Genomic DNA, 17,111 nt, shown 5'->3' with positions numbered 1-17,111 from the left:
TGCCTCCATATCCCGTTGAGACAATTGGGGGCAAAATAATGCTTTATATATATATTGTTTTTGTTTGTAGAAATGATTCCATACGGTGCTCATGCAGCCCACTAGCCTTTCCAAACCTTGGCGTTGAGCAGTGGTTCTTAACCTGTGGGTCTCCAGAAGGTTTGGCCTACCAGAAACCCTAATAGCTGGTGAACTGAGTGGGATTTCTGGGAGTTGTAGACAAACACCTGGGGACCCACACTGGTGTAGAGGATATCTGGCATTAGCTGTCGGTTAAAATTCAGCAATTTTTAAATTTCAGTTACTATTGTATAATAATCATAATCATAATAGTATGAACTTAATCAAATCCTGGACTTTTCCATTAAAATAATTAGAACTCACAAGTGCATTACCATGGATTATCCTAAGGTGAAACAACTGGAAGTGAGAGGAAATGTGTCCCTCAGAAGAGAAATCTACTCCTAGAAAAGTTATTATCATTGGGAAAAGTTATCTCCACTGGAACGTTTTGACCAATCTTTGTTTCCACAACAAGCCAAAATCTTAATAAACCAATTAGCACGCGGACAGAAAGTGAACTGAAATTTTCTGAACAGGGGCACAGACAGCTTAAACAAACACCACAGAAGTGTTAACCCTTCCCTATGCTATCCAAAGCTAATATGTATTTGGCTGGAGTTACACTTAAAATGTTCCTATTCTGACTTTCCTACAAATACAACTTAATAACAAACCAACAGAACCTATCTTGTTCATAACTTGGGGATTGCCTGTACATTATTTCTGTAATAGTTTTCTGCTATGTTTGAACATGACAGTCTTTGTGAAACTATCAGCAAACGTATTTTCTAATATTGTTTATTTTTATTCTAGCTTTTAGCTGAGGATTTTATTTATATTTTAATTATCTTGTATTTTTCAAACAGAAAATCAGTTAAAAACTAGGGTGATGAAACTGGAAAAAGAGTTAGAGGTATGTTGAAGTTCAAATTGTCTCTATTATTTATTGTTTTTTTAAAAAAATAAAAAATGCCTAGATTAAAAGTACTTTTTGGATGTTAGTTAATTTGTGGCAGCGGTGTCAAACTTTTTATGACTCTTTAAGGAAACTACTTAAATGTAAAAGCAGGTTATTGTGTAGCCAACAGTGGTTAGGTCCTTTAAGCCCTACAATTTTCAACAGCAGTTGATATTCCAAAAGTTAAAAATATTTAATAGTTGGAGAGAGAGTGGGACATGTTTGTTCCTCATCTGGGGGTCCTTGTCTTTTGTGTTTATTCTGACTGGAGCAGTTGACTGTGTGTCCTGCTTGTTGATGACTTTTTATGTTTCAATAAGGCAGCACAGCGTTCTACCGGTGGCCGGGATACTCGCTTTCTGCGTGATGAGATCCGGCAATTGGAAAGACAGCTGGAACAAAAAGACAGAGAACTGACAGATATGGAAAAGGAGTTAGAGAAAGAGAAAAAGGTCAATGAACAGGTAAGTATTATTTTAACACAGATCTGTTCATTATTATTATTATTATGAAGATTAAAAAAGAGAGTTAATTAACTAGTTTATTCTAATTTATAATAAAATGCAACGGTAGCCAAGGTTCTTCTAGAGAGCCATGTTGTATACGTCTTTTCAGAAATATTTTTCATAGAACATACAAGGGCTCGGAGCAGTGGGTTCAAATTAAAGGAAAGGAGCTTTGGTTCTACCTGAACATTAGGAAGAACTTCCTGACTGTAAGATCTGTTCAACAGTGGAACTCTCTGCCTTGGAGTGTGGTGGAGGCTTCAGTTCTACCTGAACATTTGGAAGAACTTCCTGACAGTAAGAGCTGTTTAACAGTAGAACTCTCTGCCTTGGAGTGTGGTGGAGGCTTCCTCGGAAGCTTTTCAACAGGCTGGATTGCTTTGATTGTGCTTTTCCTGCATGGCAGGGAATTGGTCTAGATGGCCCATGTGGTCTCATCCAACTCTATTATTCTATGATTCTATAAGTGATTATGGAATTTCAGGTTGAATATGATAATAGCTTACTTTTTTAAAATTCTTTTTTTTACCAAATATGATTTTAAAATATGTGTGTGGGTGTGGGGGGGGGGGGGGATAGAAATGGAAGAGAGGGAGTACATTGGATATGAACATGGACTAGGCATATGTATCAATATAAATTGACCATACTGTTTTCAAAAATATGTTTTCTTAAAAGTGACATTGAAATTACCATAGCTTTTTGTTCATTTGTTGACAAGCTACAGAGGAATTCTGTCTCTGTTAGACAATTACACTAGTGTTTATAAGGTCCCATGAAAATGAGGTTTTGTCAAATATTTTAAAGTTATATGAAAAGCAAATTAAAACTACGATTTGGTGTGTATGTGCTCTGAATGTAATAAACTTAATATTCTTTATTTTTTCAACTTTCTATAGCAATGTGTTGATTTCATTATATAGTACATTTACCATATAATCCTATGTGTATCAATTCAATAATAAGCCTAATTTAATTTGTTTCCAAGCTAAGTTTGTACAGAATTGCAGCCTTAGTTCTCAAGTGTGTTTTGCTGTTGCTGAATTATTTGGCACTTGTTACTCTTGTCCCTAATTCACTGTAGATGACAACACTAAGTTGTTTGGTTGCATCTCTCCTCTGCTCTCACTAGGAAAATATCTAAATGTATAAATGTTTTATGGTATGTTTTTTTATATGGCAGAACAAATTGTTTACAATTAAGCATTTGACAAACCATCTCCCTTCTTATTTACTGTGCTTCCTCCACAAGTCATAACCTCCCCTTCCTCTTGTTCTTTTACTTCTTCCACCACTTGTTTGCTGTAAAAAATCTATTAATGAAAAATAGATGGAATAACTGCACAGTGTTTTCTAATTCCTTTTGAAAAGAAAGGAAAAATGTCAACCTGCATCATTTTCCTTTATAACAAAACCTGTCATTTCAGCTTGCTCTTCGAAATGAGGATGCAGAAAATGAGAACAGCAGATTGAGAAGAGAGGTTAGTAAAAGAATTTGGGTGTCAGTACCAATTTAGTGCTGTTGAGTCCTTTGTGGACTGGGAAAAACCTTAGCATTAAATAGTTCAGGCTTCTTATTTATATTCCTAGAAAACTGCTGTTAATTGCTTCTCTTTCAGTGTTGCTACAAGTTTGAACTCTTTTATGTATTCATAGCATACTTGATCTGTTTGTCTTTTGCATGTATTACTGTTTTTATAAGTGCTGTGTTTCCAACTTTGCATACTTTTTACCTTGAGAAACATTTTTGAAACATTCCGTTAATTTGCCTTCATTTTTTAAATAAATATTTTTATTGAATACAAGATAACATAATATTTGAACAGGTAATAAATGTCTATTGTGAGCTTACATTGTGGTAAAGTATTTCTATATTATCTATTCACCTTCTTTACAAGTTCATTCTCATTACCTTTTTTATTTTTTCTCCCACCTCCTCCCACCTCCCTTCCCCACCCCACCCACCACATTTTCCTCTATATCTTTTTGTTTAACCATTAACACTATCTTTTTAATCTTTGTGCAGTATCTATGCTGGCTTCTCCTTCTACCCATTTTATATAAATTACCCATTTATCTTTAATTACCTCTCTTTTGTCCTTCTGTGAATCTTCTCGGGTTATACATGTAATAATGTCCAATTGGACTTGCTCAAATAAATACTTATTCCAATTTTCCAAATTCCATTTTCCATCTCTCTATCCTTAGGTATTACCACCTTTCCTGCTAGAATCATTGCTTTACATTGATCTTGGTTCTTTACAGCAATCTTTTTGTTCCTTATAATTATCATTAACATAAGTTTCACATTAACCTGAATTATTATTTGAAATAGTTTCCATTTTTTAAAATTATCTTACCCCCAAAAATGTTGCATTTAAACAATCCCACCACATATGTGCATACCAGCCTTTCTCTACTTTGCAATGCCAACACATTGGACTTATTCCTATTACCATATTTGCTAGTTGGGCTCGTGTCCTATACCATTTCCAGATAAATTTTCTTTCTAATTCTTTGTACTTTCCAATTTTATTTTCTTAACCCCTTCTTTATTTCCTCTATAGTTTGTTTTGTGAGTGGCCGTTCCTTCTTCCATTTTTTTCTAGTGTTCTTACTATATATTCATCTTTTATCATCATTTTATATAATTCTCTACTATTCCTTTCTCTATTTTCTATCCTTTTGTAAATATACTTTCCAACTTGCTTTCTTTGTCTAGACATTCCCCATATTTCCCCTGTTTAAGTTTTAGTATATAGACATAATACTTTTATCCAATTTTTATTTCCCACTTTTTACATTATCCCACCGATTGGAATCAGTTGCCCATTTATCTCATACAAATACTTAATACAATATTAGCCTTTGTCTTTCATGTCTCATTAATTTGCTGTCATTTATTTGCCTGACTGATGATAAAGAATGATACAAAGGGGTGTTGTTATTACTGAATCATAATTCACTCTAGTTTCTGAATGGCTATAAGTATTAATACCTTTTCTTATTGAGGCATTCACATGCTTTGTTCAGTACCATGATTTTATTACTTTTCCCCATACATAAAATGCTTCTAGTTTTCCTTTATCTTTTGTCCAATAAGTTACTTTTAAAAAATGCCTGATTTTCTCCCTATTTTGCTCTATTTTCTTATAAGAAAAAACGAATGAAGAAAAAGGTGAGTACTCAGTAGGTTGTTGAGTATTTATAATAGCTTTGTGTTATGTGATAGGTTGTTTTGAAGAATCTAGGTGAAATACTGGTTTAGTTAGATTAATTGTTCCTTAAGTTTTTTTTAGTCAATATGTTACGCTGAAGGCTTCTCCGACTCCAATTCTTTCTGTTTTGGTCAGAATGAACAACTGCGACAGGATGTAATTGACTATCAGAGACAAATTGATAACCAAAAAGAAACACTTCTTTCACGAAGAGGAGAAGAATCGGATTACAGGTCACAGTTATCAAAAAAGAACTTTGAACTTGTCCAGTATCTAGATGAAATTCAGGTAAACCCCTAAAGACTATTCAGAAGAGGAAAATAGTACCATTGCCTTTATTTTCAGATCAGGATCTGATAGAACTTAGTTTGAACACGTGTGGGGTTGCCTGGTGCATTTTGGTCAGTGACTGTTTTTGTTTAAAGATAGGTTCTGAGGATCAACATCTTGGAATACATGTCCCAAGGATGCTTAGTTTACTACTTTGCACAGTGCACTGCTTTGCATGTCAACTTATAATTAAGTTCCCTTGAATTTAGTGGGACTTACTCCTAATTAAGCATATATACGTTTGCAACTTCATTTGTTTGTTCATATCGCTGTGTGTTTTGCACAATTGTACTTTTCAAGGCATGGCTATAGTAATTTTGTTCGACTCTTAGAGGTGAGAAAAAGTCTACCTTATTTCTCTGCTGATGTAACGAGATTCATATTAAGAACCAGCATGATGAGCAGGCATTATCTAAAATCACAGCTGGTTAATCACCAGTAGGAATAGATCTTTCCCAACTGACAGGTTAGGAATTTGAGCTCGAGTTGGAGTGAGCACCCAATGTTCAACCCAGCTTACTCTCCACCTAAGCAGTTCGAAAACAACTGTAGCTGTGAATAGAGAAATTAGGCACTGCTTAAGCGGGGAGGTATTTTACGGCACCATAAAAAAGTCGCCAATCAAAGAACAGGAGGAAAGTCTGTGATTAAAAAAAGCTCATCGTCATAGAGGATGGAGTGACAGCACTTCCCTGTGGCCAGAATCGAGCATAACCTCCAGGACGCCGAAGTTGGAAAACCGCTGAGACACATACCTCTGTCTGTCCTGTATATCTAACTGCATTTAATGTTTGCCATGTATTTGTTCTGTCATCTGCCCTGAGTCCCATTCAGGGTGAGAAGGGCAGAATATAAATACTATAAATAAATAAATAAACTCCTCTTGTCATATAGCATAGTCACAAATATTTTAGACACCAGTTGTAATCACAGCAATAATAGAGGATGCATTTAGTAATTTGCAAAGTTTTAGTACATTTAGGTTGCTTTATTTTTAATAATAGTTTAGTTACACCTAAATCTCATATTTTATTTTGTGTTTAAATTTCTAGGGTTTAACTGAAGCTAATGAAAAATTAGATGCACAGAACCAGGAAATGAGGAAGAACTTAGAAGAATCTGTGCAAGAGATGGAAAAAATGACAGATGAATACAATAAAATGAAAGTTATTGTTCAGCAATCTGATATTGTTATGGATCAACTCAGAAAGGAAAAGGAGCAATATAGGTTACAGGTACAAAGTAACTTGTAGTCTACTCTGTTTTCAGCATCAGTCCAGTAACACTATTATGCAAATATAAAAAAACTCAGAATTTACCAAGGACTAAGTTAGAGAGGTGTTTTTAATAGTAGTTTTAATTTCATTTTTGTTGTGCTATTTCTAAGTATGTTTTTTCTTTGTTAGTATGTTTGAATATAAATAAGTTTTAAAAGAAAGGGGGCATTTTTCAGAGGGAGCATTTAATAATGTTAGCTGAAGCATTAGATTTGTATCATAAATAGATCTGACCTAATACTTGCTGTCTGTGTATAGTATTTGATCAAGTATTTCATGGATATTACAGGTGCATGAATTAACAGAGCAACTTAGAGCAAAAAATGAAGAGGATGATCCTGTCATGGTTGCTGTAAATGAAAAAGTGGAAGAATGGAAGGTATCTTGTATCTAAATCATAGTTAACATTTAGAAATTTGCAACCACCATCTTTAATCCTTAACTTTATTCTCCTTTACAGGGAATTTTGGCTTCCAAAGATGAAGAAATTGTTGAATATCAGCAGATGTTGTTGAACTTGAGAGAGAAATTGAAAATGGCTCAGCTTGACGCTGACAAGAGCAGTGTTATGGCACTCCAACAGGTACCATTTCTTCTACAGTAGGAAAAAAACTAATCAACAGTACACAAAATATTTAACACATGAACATTAGATATCTCCTAATACTTGTAAGGCACAATCCAGGTATTGAAGATATTTGCTCTCTGTACCCAAATTAGAACATAAGGACATATGTTTCCTAGCACTATTCCTCACTATTTTTGCCACTTCACATATTTTGATGTTCTCTGCACATAGATTCTCCTATTACCAGTCCCACCTCTTGTACACAAATGTTTCGATCAATTTGAAGGCTACATACATAAATAAATCATTATAATCAGTTCCATTTAAAATTAGATTTAAGAATACTTCATACTGCTTGGACAAGCATATATTATGGTTAAGGTCTGTTAACAAAAAAGTTCAAGTGAAGCTAAACTACAGAATTCAATTTTGAAAGAACTGTTATTCTCTTGATGTAAGTGGTATATTTTATTTTCCCTTCTCTGCTTTTTTTTGCTGCATATTCTTTGCTTATCCTTCTAGATAATATCTGAACTCTATATTGTAAGTACTTCTGCTTTTTCTGTTACATCATACACTTTTTTGTTAGTTTTTATACTTTCTGGTATGCTAGCCATGCTGTTTATTGAGAAAAAAATTAAACTTTTTCAGGGTGTACAAGAGAGAGACAGTCAGATCAAACTTCTTACTGAACAGGTTGAACAGTATACAAAAGAAATGGAAAAGAATGCATTGCTTATTGAGGATCTCAAACGAGAACTCCAGAAAGAAAAAGGTAACTCTGTGTTATACTTTATGAAATATTATTACTCTGCAGTTACTTCAAAATTTCTTCTCCCCAAGCCATTCTATGGCTTAGATCCAGGCTGACAGGTCTTATTTCCCAATATGAGCCTGCCTGGCTCTTGAGAGGCACAGGAGCAACCTGTGAGTCTTAGTTTATCACCTTCACAGGTTGGTGGAAACACAAAAGAGGGCCTTCTTGGTAGCTGCCCCTATACTTTGAAATTATCTTTAGGAAAGCTAAAATGCCATCCTGCTGCTGGCAGCCAAAAACTTCATTTTTCAGACAGACTTTCATCTAAAGGATACAAGTGCAGTATTATTTTAAATTGAATTGTATATTCTTCAGTGTGTTCATTAGTTTTAATTTGCCTTTTTGTATGTTTTTAATTGTTATCTTTTTAATGTGTAAGTTGTCTTGGGAAAAGGGCAAGATACAAATAAAGACAACAATAACAACAATGCATGAAACTGAACATCCAAGTGCAAATCAGCAGCCACATCAGTTACTTTTCTAATTGTTATTTTTAGATATAGGTAGTCCCCAAGTTACAAACATCCCACTCACATTTGATTTCTAGTTTTCAGATTCTGTGATTTTAATTAGTTATTTTCATTTATATGTTTTAATTATGTGATTTTAATGTATATATATTGTGTTTATGTTGATATGTGTTCAAGGCATTGAATTGTGCCTTTGTTGTGAGCCGCCCTGACTCCCCTTTGGTGAGAAGGGTGGGATATAAATAAAATAAATAAATAAATAATGAAATAATTGTAAATGGGGCCGAGGCAACAGGAAGTGTGACGAAATCTACCCCTGGGAAGGGAAATTCACTCCTGAAATAGTTATCATGGAGAAAAAAAGTATCTCCACTGATGTATTATCACCAATCCTTGTTTCTGCAACAATTTTTTTAAAAAAAATCTAATTCTCACAGGGACAGAGAGTGAGGTAAAATCCTCTGAACAGGGGTACAGACAGAAAAAGAAATGTAACAGGTGTGTTCATTTCTCCCTGTGTTAACCAAAACTAAAAAAAAAAAAGGCTGGTTTTACACTCAAAGAATGTGCCTGTTCTATGCAAATTCATTGTAAAAACAAACCTACATAATCTATCCTTTTAATAATCCAGAGACTGACTGGGCATAGCCCAGGATTGCATAGTTGAGCAGGTATTTGGGATTTCCTGCTTCTTTGCTTTTTAGGCAGAAGTGTGTTTACTATTCATTGAATTAATTGTGGGGGGAAAGGAGCCCAATCTTTTCATGATTTGTGCAGTGATTATTGTTTTGCAATTTAATGTTCATTCAAAAATTTATTAAAGTTGAATATTTTATATTCTTTAATGATAAATCAGGGCTGATTGAATAATAAACACCTTATGGGCACTTGTTCTGCTTTTTCCAGTTGTGCCATCTTTTACACAACAAGATTGTGTTGAGGAAATAAAAGTCAAGTTGGATCTGCTAGAACATAAAACAAAAGAAGCCGAACGGATGGCAGAAGCTGCAGAAGCTGATGCAAGGGAAAAGGACAAAGAACTTATCGATACTCTGAAGCGAATGAAAAATTATGAAACAGTATGTAACTTAGTTTCACAGTACAGTGGTAGCTTTCATGATTTTAATCTTAAGATAATTTCAGTTATATGTATTTTTAATAGTACATTATCTATATAGAACTTCTCTGTTTTTTAAGGGAATATATGGTCTGGAAGATGCTGTCGCGGAAATCAATGATTTAAAGACCCAACTTAAAATAAGGGACCATGAGATTGAAACACTAATTAAAGAAATTAACAAACTTGAACTTAAAATCAATGATTTCCTTGATGAAAATGAAGATCTTCGGGAACGACTAGGTATGGGCCACATCAGCATTTGTACATATTTAATTGTACATTGGTATTGAATTAACTTTCTTACTCTTCAGTAATGGACTCTTGCTTTTTTCTGAAAATGTTGACTTGAAATATAGATGGAATCATTTCTTCCTAAATTGATGAGGTCATCAAATTATATTTGACTTCAACCCAACAGCACTGAATAATAAAATATTTTAATGTACAGGCATCATCTGGAACTATGTCCCTAAGAAAATCCAATAAGTAAACAAGTTGTGACCAAAACAGCACAGAGTACTTCTAATTAAAAGTATAATCAATCTAGTCCATCTATATTATTTTGTCTCAGAAATAAAAGCTTGAATCCTAGTGTGTGAAGCATTTAGATTCATATGAGATCAAGAGAGAGATTTTGTTTCTGTCCTGTATAAGAAGGTTATAAGAAGTTTAAGATCCTCTGGGGAGGCTCTGCTCTCGGCCCTGCCTCTGTCACAAGTGAGATTGGCGGGGACGAGGAGCAGGGCCTTCTCAGTGGTGGCCCCTCACCTATGGAATTCACTCCCCGGGGAAATTAGATCAGCGACATCCCTCCTTTCCTTCAGAAAGAAATTAAAAACATGGATGTGGAACCAGGCGTTTGGGCAATCTGGCAGATAAATAAAGGACTGCAACGACGGATAGGAATAGACAATGTGGAACGAAGTATGGACTCTGAGTTGGCGAACGCTGTGTTTGAGATTGGCTATTGACTGTGATATATATTGTTGTTTTAATTGTTTAACCGTTTACTGTTTTTATACGTTTATTGTATTATTGTGTAGGCATCGAATTGTGCCATTTTGTAAGCCGCCCTGAGTCCCCCCTTGGGGGTTGAGAAGGGCGGGGTAGAAGTATACGAAATAAATAAATAATATCTTAGTAGAAATGCCCTAATTGCTTACAGCCAGTGCAGGTATATCACAAGGTATTTCACAAGGTTCTTGCAACCAGTGAACTTGCGTGTGCTCAGAAAAGTAAGGGGATGGACTTAGATTTCATCACTTACTGTGATATTTGCAGAAGCAAGCAAGTTGAATGCTAGCTGGCTGAAGGATATTTCAGTTATGATATCTCAGCCATGAGTATAGCAAAAAAGCTTGCTTAGGATGATAAGTGAGGAAAAAGGTTCTCCACCCATTCAGCATCATTTTCCCTAATTATCTGTATACTCTAATATAGAGCACTTATCATGTTTCAGGCCTTGATCCAAAGACGATGATTGATTTAACAGAATTTAAAAACAGCAAAGCATTAAAACAGCAGCAGTACAAGGCTGAAAACCAGATCCTACTGAAAGAGGCAAGTGATAAACTTTATTTCAGGTATTTAAGGAAAATTAATTTTGTTGAGGCATAATGAATGTTCAAATGCATTCTAGATTGAAAGACTGGAAGAAGAAAGAGTTTCTCTGAAGCAGCACATTCGCAAACTGGCTCAGGAGAAGGGAAGAAGGGCTGCCACTTTAGGTAGGCAGTGTTTCTTCTGATGTTTCTTCATGTCTTGTAGCAAGAAATAGAAGATTGTTGTTAATCTTTGTAGACCATTTCAAAACTTCTTGATAATATTTAGACACCAGATTGAGAAGAACGGTTTTCTAAGCCATTGAACCTTTTTTGTGAACTGATTGTGGAGTTTTGTTTTCAATAATGTTTCTGGAGAGATTCGTGCAGATTTTCCTTTTGAAATAAAATCAGAGAGAGTTGCATTTAATTAGGTGACCTTTTCTGCTGCCTTTGTGCAATATCCAACTTACCTGTCTGAGCGCATCTCCCCTTATGAGCCAACTGCAGTTTTAAGATCTGTTGAGGAGACCCTTCTCTCGATCCTACCCCTTTCGCAAGTGCAATTGGTGGGAACGAGAGACAGGGCCTTCTCAGTGGTGGCCCCTTAGTTGTGAAACTCCCTCGCCAGTGACATCAGGCAGGCCCCATCCCTTCTGGTCTTCAGAAAAAAAAGCTAAAGACCTGGCTCTGTATGCAGGCGTTAGGAGAATAAGATATTATGGATTTCGATACAGTCTGAATAATAACCATGTATCAATCAATAAGTATGGAGTCAAAACTTGGCACTTTATGTTTTTAATCTGTTTTATTGTTCTGTGTTGTTTTACCTGCTTGTCTGTTTTACTTGTTTTATAGTTTGATGGGTATATTTTAATTGCTATGTTTACATGCAGCATTGAATTTTTACCAGTCTGTTAGCCTCCTTAAGTCTCCTGATGGATGAGAAAGGAGGGGTATAAAAGAAGTAAATAAATATGTATCGTCATGTTCTTCATCTTAATTTTTGTATAGTTTTCGTTTTCTCTATTCAGTTGTGCTCCAGCAAAGACACAGAAGCTTGCTAGCTCATCTTGATCAAGCACCTCCTAGTTGTTAATGAGAGACTCCTTTGTAGATTAAGCACAGCATTTTTAATTGCAGTTACCTTCTAGACTTTTTTGTCATCATGATTTCTCAGGCCAGGTCAAATTAATAATACCCTGCTTCTTAATTTTGTTCTGAGTAGGACTGGATACAGATGACCTACATCTGATTGATACTTTTACTGAAGATCTGAAAATGAGAAGGGTGAAGTCTGAATTCATGAGTATCGGGAACACTGAAGAGATTAAAGCCAAGGTAAAGACACAGATGGAGGCTACTGTTACAAACATATTTATTCAATTTGAATATTGTTGAATTATTTGCATAAAATATTTTATATACATTAAATCATTCTTTACTTTTTCCCTTTTTTCAGAGGTGTTGTCAGTTTGTTTCACAGGATAATAGTGATGACTCCAAGGCTTTAACAATAGATGAGCTTTACAGTTCCCTAGGGCAAGAATCAACCGAAATGCTAGGGACCGCTTTATGTCCAGTCTACAATAAGGAATTGAGCAAACTGAGAATAGACTTTCCAGTTTCCAGTTCTGCTGTGCAAAGAAAACAAAGAGCTAGTGCAGAAAAAAGGCAGGAAAGGCAGATGAAGAGAGCCGAAACGCATTCTCAAGTTCATATCTCAGGATCCCCAGCACGGACACTTTCCCTGGATTTTCAAGAGGGATTGCCCCTTACTCTGCTTGGAAAGCCAGTATCATCCTATGTAGTACAGGAAGTTCTGTTGAAAGATGAGGAGGACAATTCTGAGATAAAACTGTTGGATTTGAGAACTGATTTGCAAGGTACAGGCAAAGATCAAATGTATTTTCCAGAATCATGGCCTGTAGAACACTTAGAAGGAGAAATTGATTGTGCTCAGCCAGTGAAATCACATCAGATAGATCGAGTTGAGAGTCTCATAAGACAGCTGAAGAGTGAATTAATTTTCCTTAGATCAGAGGTGAGGCATCTTCATCATACTATTCATTTGTTTTTGTTTTTATTACATTACATCGAACTTTACACTAGAAAACGAAAGGTGCCTGAGAATAATCATGTAAATCCCATGAATCATATTGAAGACCAAAACTTGTAAATTATCACATATGTGTGGGCCTTGGCCTTTGTAAGCCGCACTGAGTCCTTCGGGAGATGTTAGCGGGGTATAAATAAAGTCAATAATAATAATAATAATATGTCCTTAGAATGCCACATTTATGAGCAAATACTGATAGTTTTTTCAATGAAAATATAAAAATTGAGACCACTTACATATATCAACTTTTAGAAACTACAAGAAATGTAATATGTATGTGTGTGTATATACATACACACACACACACACACACACATATATATATATATATATATATATATATATATTATTTATTTATTTATTTATTTATTTATTTCATTTATATACCGCTTTTCTCAGCCCTCAGGCGACTCAAAGCGGTTAACAACAGCAAAATTCAATGCAAAACATCATAAAACGATTATGGGACAGTTAAAACAATAGCATCATCAACAATTAAACATCAATATAACAATCATTAGCGTATATTTAGTTGTGCTGACTCATAACTGTTTAGAAACTAGTGTGCTAGCAGTTATATCAGTGCATCTTTGTGAGATAGGTAGTTACAGCAGAATTGCACTGATACTATTTTGTATATATTACAATGAATTTTATATATAGCTTTAATTAGATCTAAGATAAGGAAGATATAAAATTTATGACTTTAGATATTGGAAATATGAATGATAAGCTAATTATCACTCTTCATTCTTCAGAATGAACATATATTGAGGGACTTATTCACCAAGAATACACTGAATAAAAGTGCAGAAGTAGAGGTTGACAAGTTCAGAAGCCAGAAATTGGAGGTAGTGGAAGGGTGTTGGAAAGATAATATTTTGGAAGTCCTCATTAAGTGCCCTGATAAGTACTTTTTTAAGAATTTAATATTCTCCAACTGGATTGATTTGAATTTTCAAGACCTGTCACTTCTCTTCTTATGTATAATCTGTATGTTTCATTTATAGAATATGAGATGCAACATGTATTTCATATGAATAGTTGGAAATACATTTGTCATATAATTTACCAATATTTTATTAATTTCTTCAGAATTCATGTTCTGTTCAAGGGTTTTGCATTTTTAAAGTTGTAAATAATCTTTATGTTTTTGTTTTGTTTTGCTAGAACGACTATCTTACCAAAGAATTAAGTGAACGAGAGAGAGACATGGAACAAAACAGGACTGTGATAGCAAAATTTCAATCCAAATGTAAGCAAAAATTTCTATTTAATTATCTTAGCTTTTAAATTTTGGTAATCCTGAATCAACCGCTGAATTTCCTTCTCCATCTTGTAAGAGTCAAGATTTGAAATAAGGTCTTTGAATTTGAACTTACTAATGGATATTCTATTAATTTTCAAATGTATGATCAGTAGGTTAGATTCAGACATCACTCCATATAGTCATTGGTCATGTTGCTAGCAGTTTCAGTAGCCTCTTAAGAATGGGGTTGAGGAACCCTTGCTTGGGCCAGCGATTCAGCTCCTTTGCATACTTTTGACTACTGGCCCGGTCTTGTTTCATAGCTCATCAGAGCCTCAGAACTCCCTTACAAGGAACCCCATATGGTTTAGTGCAGGTCCTGAAGTTTTCTACCTTGTGCTGGGCCAAAGAAACAATACAAGAATATTGCAATGTTATAGTGCCATAGTTCAGTAGTCTCACTAACTCAGATGATCTCAGAACTGCAAGATTGTCTCGGAAGAAACAGAGAACCCCAGGAATGTGGTTTTTCAGAAACAACATGTTAAAACTGTTGCCTTCATGGGATTGGCTCAGGGCTTCATCCCCTAGGGGACATAGGGCAGGATATAAATAAAGTTATAATTGTTATATTATGACAAGCAATAGGCTAGTTAATTCCATTTCTGGCCTAATGCATGTTGTAGGACATATCCTTGACATGGATTTTGTTATTAGGCAGACAGAGGGTAATTTGGTTTGGAGGAGAGAGTACAGTGACCCCATTGCCCCATGTTTAGATTTCCTGTGATGTGTATGTGTGTGCATAGATATTAAGATGGTCTGCTTTATCAAATCTGACATCTTTCTGAATGCTCTGGGGGGTTTTCTGGTTAACAAAGCTGATGAATCAGGACTTCCATTCAATATAAAAAGGTGAGATGGAAAAGACTAGCAGTAGGATAGCTCCCATATGGCAATTCAGTGCAGTGATCTTGATTTACCAAAAAAATCTGTATCAAAGAAAAAGTTTAGACAGTGGCTACAGTATGGGTAGAAAGGGTTATGGAAAAAATACGAGTGAGGATTAACAGGGAATCTTCATTGTTCCCATTATGCTGCAGTGTGGGAAACAAAACAAAGTCTTACTTTCCTTTAGTGTCTTGTCTTCATCCTGTCATCCAATGGAATTATTTCAAGGGTTCAAAAATCTATCATGATCATATTCAGAAAAGTTACCTTACTAGGCCAAAGTCTTTCATAGTTGACAACATAGGCATTCCAGTATTTAATAATGTGTCTGATTTTCTGTCATATTCCTTGGGATCAGTTTCAGCTGTTGTCACAGATTGATATGAAAAAGATGTTTGAACAAACCATCCCACCGTATGTAGTTTCCTGTTGCCTATCTTAGTTGATAAGATTAGCACAGGTAGATTGTTTAGGTGAGTGAAATGTTAATACTTTGAAGGTGGCTGTAGCAAGCCCTCTCTTGAAGAGATTCCCTGTTGACTCAGTTATGTGAAAACTACTGTCATATCACTCTTTTTGATGAAAGGTGCATGATAATATTGTGATCGAGCAATTTCATGTGTACTTGAAGACAGATTTCTATGTGCCCTAATTTCAGTCTGGTGAAAGCATGGTACCAAAACAGACTTTGTTGCTCTGACTGATGATAGAAAAATATGGGGATTGCTGCCTTGTTAATCTTCCTGGATCTCTTGGCATCTTTTAATACAGTTAGTCTTCAGGATGTGTCTGGAAGCACTGTTATAATGTTTCCACTCCCAACAGCATGTGTGTGTGTGTGTAAGATAATCTTTAGGGGCACTTCTTTATTAGCTCTCACATTAAGGAGTACACTGGCTAGCTAACAGGAAAAGAGCCTCTTTGGTTGCATTACCCTGTTTGAGGAATGTCCCTAATAAGAGAGATGAGTAAAATGATGGAATAGAAGGCATACTTGTAAAATCTGCAGATGACTTCAAGTTGGGAGAAGGGTAGTGAATACTGCAGAAGACAGCATCAGAATACTAGAAGACCTTGAAAGATACTGTGTCTAGGCAGAAAAAGGAAATGCATTATAGGATAGGTGACACCTGGCTTGAAAGCAGTACATGTGATAAGCATCTAGGACAGCCATATCAGAATTCCCAATCTAGCAGATGTTAGTTTTCAAGATATCAGTGTAGCTGGGGTTAATATGTTTTCTACTGTTCTTGTTGAGTCTGTTTCACAAGCACCGTTGTTTGGTGATAGGCTATCACCTTTTTATGATATGTGGGCTCATATCACCACTGATAAGTGGGTGTTATCCATAGTAGCCCAGGGTTATTTTATTGTGTTTTTAGACCTTCCAAGGGTGGGTCATATTCGTTATACACCATTCTCCCAACCGTTATGGGAGGAAGTTCAAATGTTACTAAGTAAAGGTGCTATCTCTCCCCTAGCCGATGATGTTTTGTCATGGTGTTTTTTCTCTCGTTACTTCCTTATCAAGAAACGCAGTGGTGGCTTGCGGCCTATCTTGGATCTGAGGGCTTTAAATAAACATGTTATACCAAAAAAGTTTCGTATGGTTACTCTCAATTCCATTGGATAAGTTGCCCATGGCTTCTGGGAGTTGGAGGCCCAAACATCTGGATGGTCACAGTTTGATACCCTGATCTAGAGGGTCTTAGTAGTTCATAAGCTAGACATGACTCAACAATATGATGTAAAATGGAAAAAAAATGCATTTCTAGGTTACATCAACAGAATCTTAGTGTCTAGATCAAGGACCATTTTAGTGCCACACTATTCTGCTTTGGTTAGATGTTATCTGGAATATTATCTCAATTTCTGTGCACCACAATTCAAAAAGGATATTGACAAACAGTAATATCTCTAGAGA

General features: G+C 35.4%; 2 protein-coding genes across 8 annotated transcripts in view; both read left to right on the top strand.

Annotated features, from left to right (window-relative positions):
- CEP290 (centrosomal protein 290) overlaps positions 1-17,111 on the top strand; it is a 64,741-nt gene that overhangs the window by 6,422 nt on the left and 41,208 nt on the right. For 3 of the 7 annotated variants that reach the window (XM_060777350.2, XM_060777354.2, XM_060777355.2), the window contains exons 5-20: positions 930-976; positions 1,342-1,485; positions 2,955-3,008; positions 4,685-4,705; positions 4,881-5,033; positions 6,128-6,310; positions 6,642-6,731; positions 6,813-6,935; positions 7,443-7,463; positions 7,572-7,695; positions 9,114-9,286; positions 9,405-9,567; positions 10,787-10,887; positions 10,967-11,054; positions 12,097-12,209; positions 14,158-14,242. In XM_060777350.2, the coding sequence (XP_060633333.2) occupies positions 930-976; positions 1,342-1,485; positions 2,955-3,008; positions 4,685-4,705; positions 4,881-5,033; positions 6,128-6,310; positions 6,642-6,731; positions 6,813-6,935; positions 7,443-7,463; positions 7,572-7,695; positions 9,114-9,286; positions 9,405-9,567; positions 10,787-10,887; positions 10,967-11,054; positions 12,097-12,209; positions 14,158-14,242 (1,683 nt within the window). The remainder of the gene's footprint in view (positions 1-929; positions 977-1,341; positions 1,486-2,954; positions 3,009-4,684; positions 4,706-4,880; positions 5,034-6,127; positions 6,311-6,641; positions 6,732-6,812; positions 6,936-7,442; positions 7,464-7,571; positions 7,696-9,113; positions 9,287-9,404; positions 9,568-10,786; positions 10,888-10,966; positions 11,055-12,096; positions 12,210-14,157; positions 14,243-17,111) is intronic. The other 4 variants (XM_060777351.2, XM_060777356.2, XM_060777352.2 and 1 more) reach the window with 3 other exon arrangements.
- On the top strand, positions 12,325-13,047 carry LOC137097054 (uncharacterized; the record flags this gene model as incomplete). The annotated part of the gene is made up of 1 exon (XM_067468356.1): positions 12,325-13,047. A coding segment is annotated over one exon (723 nt), but the record flags the coding sequence as incomplete, so codon positions are not given.

Source organism: Anolis sagrei, chromosome 5 (assembly GCF_037176765.1).
Source record: "Anolis sagrei isolate rAnoSag1 chromosome 5, rAnoSag1.mat, whole genome shotgun sequence".
In the NCBI taxonomy this organism is placed as follows: Eukaryota; Metazoa; Chordata; class Lepidosauria; order Squamata; family Dactyloidae; genus Anolis; species Anolis sagrei.
This window is presented reverse-complemented; position numbering and strand designations above follow the sequence as displayed.